This window comes from Rhinoderma darwinii, chromosome 4 (assembly GCF_050947455.1).
Source record: "Rhinoderma darwinii isolate aRhiDar2 chromosome 4, aRhiDar2.hap1, whole genome shotgun sequence".
NCBI classification, from domain to species: Eukaryota; Metazoa; Chordata; class Amphibia; order Anura; family Rhinodermatidae; genus Rhinoderma; species Rhinoderma darwinii.
In genome coordinates, this window is record NC_134690.1 from 251,985,933 (window position 1) to 251,991,932 (window position 6,000).

The 6,000-nt window shown below is 38.5% G+C and overlaps 1 protein-coding gene across 1 annotated transcript in view; it reads right to left on the minus strand.

Annotated features, from left to right (window-relative positions):
• Window positions 1–5,167, minus strand: part of MOXD1 (monooxygenase DBH like 1) — a 110,734-nt gene extending 105,567 nt beyond the window's left edge. The window contains exon 1 of the mRNA XM_075864268.1: window positions 4,838–5,167. Coding sequence (XP_075720383.1) covers window positions 4,838–5,098 — 261 coding nt within the window. The 5' untranslated portion in view covers window positions 5,099–5,167. The remainder of the gene's footprint in view (window positions 1–4,837) is intronic.
• Between the last annotated feature and the right edge of the window lie 833 nt (window positions 5,168–6,000).

Consider the following 6,000-nt stretch of genomic DNA (forward strand, 5'->3'; position numbering starts at 1 on the left):
CTGTGTTGCACTATCTACAAAAGAGGGGGGCTGTGTGGCACTATATACAAGGGAGGGGGTGCTGTGTGGCACTGTATACAAGGGGGGGGTGCTTTGTAGCACTATATACTAAAGTGGGATATTTATAAGGGGAGAAGGGCTGTGTGGCGCTATCTACAGGGGCTGTGTGTGGCGCTATCTACAGGGGGAGGCGTGGCACTATCTACAGGGGACTGTGAGGCACTACAAACAAGGGAGGGGCCTGTGTGGCACTATCCACAAGTGGTGAGTATCTTTGTAGCAGGGTTCGGATAGCACTAGGTTAAGGCGTGGGTGCATAAGTAGGGTCCCAACCCGATCCAATGGAGAAAAAGCACTATGCACACCAAAGTGGAAATTCTTTTGCAGATAAATAATTGATTATATTTATAGCCAATGACAGTGTAGTGCAACGTTTCGGTCAATACCATGACCTTCCTCAGGCACTTAGTCAATGTATGATCCTGTATGGATGGCGCATTTGTATGGCGGCTGACAGCGTCAAACAACAGTGGTCAGCCGCCATACGAATGCGCCATCCATACAGGACCATACATGGACTAAGTGCCTGAGGAAGGTCATGGTATTGACCGAAACGTCACACTACACTGTCATTGGCTATAAATATAATAAATTATTTATCTGCAAAAGAATTTCCACTTTGGTGTGCATAGTGCTTTTTCTCCACTATACACAAGGGGGGGCTGTTTGGCATTATCTACAAGGGGGGGCTGTGTGGTGCTATCTATGGGGTGCTGTATGGCACTATGTATGGCGCTTCCTACAGGGGGTATGTATAGCGCTATCTACAGGGGAATGTATGGCACTACCTACAGGGGGATGTATGGCGCTATCTACAGAGGTAGCTGTATGGTACTATCTACAGGGGGATGTATGGCACTATCTACAAGGGGGAGGTGGGGGCGCTATCTACAAGTGGGGTGTGACTGTCTACAGGGGGCTTTACAGCACTGTCTACAGGGAGGCTGTATGCCACAATCTACAGGGAGGCTGTATGGCGCAATCTACAGGGGGCACTATCTACAAGGGGGGCTGTGTGTGGCACTGAGGGGGAGTGGGGGCCCAGTCAAAAGTTTGCTATGGGGCCCAGTCTTTCCTAGTTACACCCCTGCATCTGGTATATATAGAAGTAACGATGCAAAGGCTGAAATCTGTGGCAAGTCCACTGTGAAATCCGCCACGTCTGAATTACCTCTCAAATATGCAAATGTTGCTGCAGATTCGTTGTGTAATTTGCAGCAACATTTGCAGCGGGAAAATTCTGCCACGTCTGAACATGCCCTAACTCTGCCACCCTTTCAATCTTAACACCAAGGAATTACAGCTGTGTCTTTATAACAAAAGATGTACCCACAGGTTTTACTGATTTATATTACCCTCCAAAGAGACAAAAGCAACTACCCAAACCCTATAAATGTATTTCTCATGTGCATTTAAAATGGCAACAGTAGGCATTTCTGAGGATATTGAAGATAGGAAAATTCACTATAAGAAAAGGAAAAGTCTAATAATAATGAGTGAAAAAAACAGGAGTTTTTAAAATCTACATATCCCCTTAGGACATTTTCATGTTTTATTGTGTAACAATATTGAATCACAGTGAACTAAAGTTGAATATTTAGCTTACTTACATAACTACTAAAAAAAACAACAAAAATAATTTACATAAGTCACCTAATATTTATAAAACACAGTTCTTTCTTGATTATTGTCAACACTGGTAATTTCATTGTTTCTCACTCAAATATACAAGAGGAATACATTAAAATTGGGCAGGCTCTGTAGAAGCAATACTTGGAATCAGGGGTGGGATTCAAATTTATAAACAACAGGTTCCCCACTTGGCTTAAACTGATATATGTACCTGTGTTTAAGGGTGACATAGAAAATTATCCCTATATACATAGCCAAATAAAATAATTACAATATTTTCCGCTGCAAGGTGCACTATTGCTAAGTTGGAAGTCTCCTTCAGTCCCCCTTTAAAAAAATCTATTTTTAAATGTGGAGATATTCGGGGCTTTGAACGTATTGTACCGACTATAGAAGATAAGGTCTTGACTCGATATAAGGCTATTTGGTCACAACTGCAGGGCTCCTCCTCGTAAAGTGGAACCCCCTGAGGGCGATGGTTTCAGCTGATATAGTGATTCTCTAGCACCCAGCTACAGAATTCTCCAGAAGCTTATGACCAGTTTATATTTCTAAGAAGCAACTTGTTATCCTTATTATATAGTAAGATTTGGGACAGACTATTAAATTGTGTGGTTAATTTTAGCGATCTTATAAAAGTTATAACTTAAAATTTACTATAACACACTATTAAGTAGAGTGGAAATTAGGGTAATATTAACCATTTTATATTGACTCTTTATACTGAATAAGAATAGGCCTCACATTGTGACCCCTGAATAAAAATATTTCCCATACTGTGCCCCCTGAATAAAAAAAATTGGCCACACTGTGCCCCCTGAATAAAAAATTGGTCACCCTGTGCCTTCATGAATAACATTATGCTCCGTGCACCTAAATAAAAAAATTGCCTACACTGTGCCCTACTAAATAAAAATGTGGCCATGCTGTGCCGCCTGAATAAAAAAGGACGTGCTAAAACCACAGAATAAAAAGAGTGGCTCATATTGTGCCCCTGAATGAAAATAAAAAAATGGCCATGCTGTGCCCCTAAAGCAGGAAAGACCATACTGTGCCCCTGAAGAAAACAAAAAGGCCTGATCCCCCATGTGATGCAATAAGAATGTATTTTGGCCTGGTTCCCTGCAGCGCCACTACCATATTCCAACTTTAATATATGTACTGTATATATTTTAGGTGATGACACAGCTATTAAAACAAATTGTTTGGTGGGGACCTTATGACATGTTTGGTCATGACTTACCAATGTTAAAAATGATTCTGGGTTAATTGAGTAACTAAGAGGCAGTCACTTTTTCATATGGGTGACATTGATGTTGGATAGTCATAAAATAAACCTCCATCTCAGAAACTGCCATATATTAAATAGCGTTCACAGCATTACAATTAGACCACCTCAGTTGCTAAATTAAGGTACTTTGAGAAGTATCAATGAGCAGAAATCTGTATTTTTAAAGAGAATTGTCATGTATGTACCATGAAATTTCAAGTTAGAAATAAAATAAGGGGAGTGGGAAATTATATGGGGAACTATTATTTAAAGTTTGACTTTTAGTAATGTTGAGTAAAATTACACTTATTATACCGCTGAGTCCTTCTATAAACGCCATTAAACATTAAAAATGGATATGCTTGGGTGATCGTTGTTTGGAAACACATGCCAGAATTCTCAAACTGCCACCTGCTGTGTTACTGGCCCAAACTCTCTTAGAGGAAATATATTAGTAACATACTGGAGCATACCAGATGGAAAAGAAAACAAATATCTATTAAACAAGACTAGCCTAGCCTAACATAGTTAAATCTGAATCCACCTAAGAGTACAATGTAGCAGTAGTGGAAGTAGCGGCAGAAATTTAATTCCATGTTCAAACATATGCTATGGATTATAGTTCCCAAAAAATCTTTCTTAAAATGAAATACACTAATAGGAACAAATACTAGCATACATATAAAAAAAGCATAAAATAAGCGTGTGTATATATATATATATATATATATATATATATATACATATATATAATCTGCGATACATATATGCAAAGCACATTTAAGATGGTTTAAGACTGCTTTACATGGCAGTATTTAGGTCAGTATTTTGCTTCAGTATTAGTGAACCAATACTAGGAGTGGGTCCCAAACACGGAAGAGGTGCCACGTTTTCCAATATACTTTTTCTGTCTGGCTTTGGCTAGCAAATACTGAAACAAAATACTGACTAATATACTGCAGTGTGAAAGTGGTCAAAATGTATATTTTATTAGGATAATGATATACATAGGATATAAAAATAATAATGTTTTGAAGTTGAATCATATTACAGACAATAGATCTCAGAATACATTTTATTTAAATTTCAAGATTAATTTAAAACGTAATGTTTTATATGACAGTCAGTGTCAAGTATATAAAGTGGTGGAACATCAAATAAATGAAGCAGAGACAACTAACATTACTTGAAAGGGGTGTGATTAAGGTCCCTCACCTCCATTTTACATGGATATACGAGTTAGAAATGTGTCCTACAACGACATGGTTCACCATTTTTCTATTTAGAAAATGGGCAGAAAATAATTCCAGGTCCAAATAGCCGTTATTTCTGTGGATGAATATGGCATAATCCTGCACAGGGGAGAAATACTGACACATTGCACACCCCCATTATTTTTTATTCCTGACACCCAGAGCTTTTTGACAGATACCTGTTCCTAAGATACTTGATTATCCAGTTCTAAGGTAAATGACCATCCAGTATCTTTTGGAATTAAATGCAAAGACATCATTTCTTCATCTGCTTGTTATGAATTAGTCTTAAAAGGTGGTCTTATTGCTCAATCATTCTCAATCACCGTGCTCTAGTAATGTATTATGCGAGCTGACAAGTAGTGGTCCCCAAGACTTCATCCACCGCTTTACAAACCCTTGTACATCCATCACAGCATTATACATGCTCTGGGTAATAACTAAAACCATAGAACCCCATTAATTCTAACATACTGTAGCCATTAAACGTTTGAGAACTACAGCCAAAAACGAAACAAATAATAAACTTTTAAACATTATTTCAATGATAAATACAAAACACAACCTGCGACACATGTTTATTGTATCATTTTTGTTACATCTTTAAAGCCAATATACACACCTGTAAGTAGGGTTTGCCTTTTTCAATTCCTCCAATAACTATATCAGAAGATGCCATGGCTCCATTGGAAGAAAAACCCAATCCAACATAGCCCAGGGTCTCCACCTGTACAAGAAATGTGATTATGTTTTCTTTGTGCATCCAGTAAATGTGATATTTTCCTTGTGAATCCAGAACAGCACTGTGATGATAACCCTGCAGATCCAAGTTCATTGCTGCAGTAAAAAGAGGTAGAAGAAACATGTATACGAGCATCTTCATGTAAGTTGTCCTTTCTAGTGTACAGTAACAAAATAGGATTGAAATAAACTTTCATTCAGCTCCCTCCTATACAACAAACTACTTAACACTGAGTGCTGTAGCCCTAGAGCTGGGTCCTCTGATGATCAGAGGAGGAGGAGGGAGATGCAGGAGACTCTTCAGCAATGGGCTTGTGCTGCTTGTCCCTTTCAGCCTAGGGCTCATTCAGACGAGCGTGTAACTCACGTCAGTTCACAAGGCTTCTCACTAGCCTTAGGCAAGACTGTCTTGATGTACAGTAGAGTGGGCATGCTGCTACTAGTGGGCACTTGTCTTTGTGTGTAAAGGATGTTTCCTTTTGTATTAATCCTGTGTGCCAAAAATAAAGTGCTCAGACCACTGCAAATGCACAAACACCAGCTTTCCTTATGTCTGTGTGCTGTCATTTTAACCCCCTCTCGTGGTAAAAGTCTGCAAGAAGGATTTTACTTTAATAATAGCTGTTACTCTTCACAATCTTCTGCTTGATAAAATAAACATAAATGACTAAAATAATAATGTTAAAAGCTGCTTTTCATACAAAAACTCAACAAAACGCTAGCAAAACTGGGCTAATGCGTTTCTAAAAAAGGACAGATTCTACTTTTTAGTCCTTCCTTCTTGTGTTCTATGAAAAGATAGCATTTAGGCCTCATTTACTGTGTCCTAGAAGGGGAAAATTGTAAAATAAGGACATAAAGAATATTTTACAGAGCAATGAGCAGCGTTAGGTCGTGCTAGTATACTAATGGCATGATTGAAATGAAGTGGTGGGACAAGCAATCTTGTGGATCCCAAGGTATAGCTGGCAAAATCTCCTGTAGTTCATGTTTTCAGAATCTTAATGTGTTCTGTAGCAACCCAACAATTTTTAGGAATTTTAA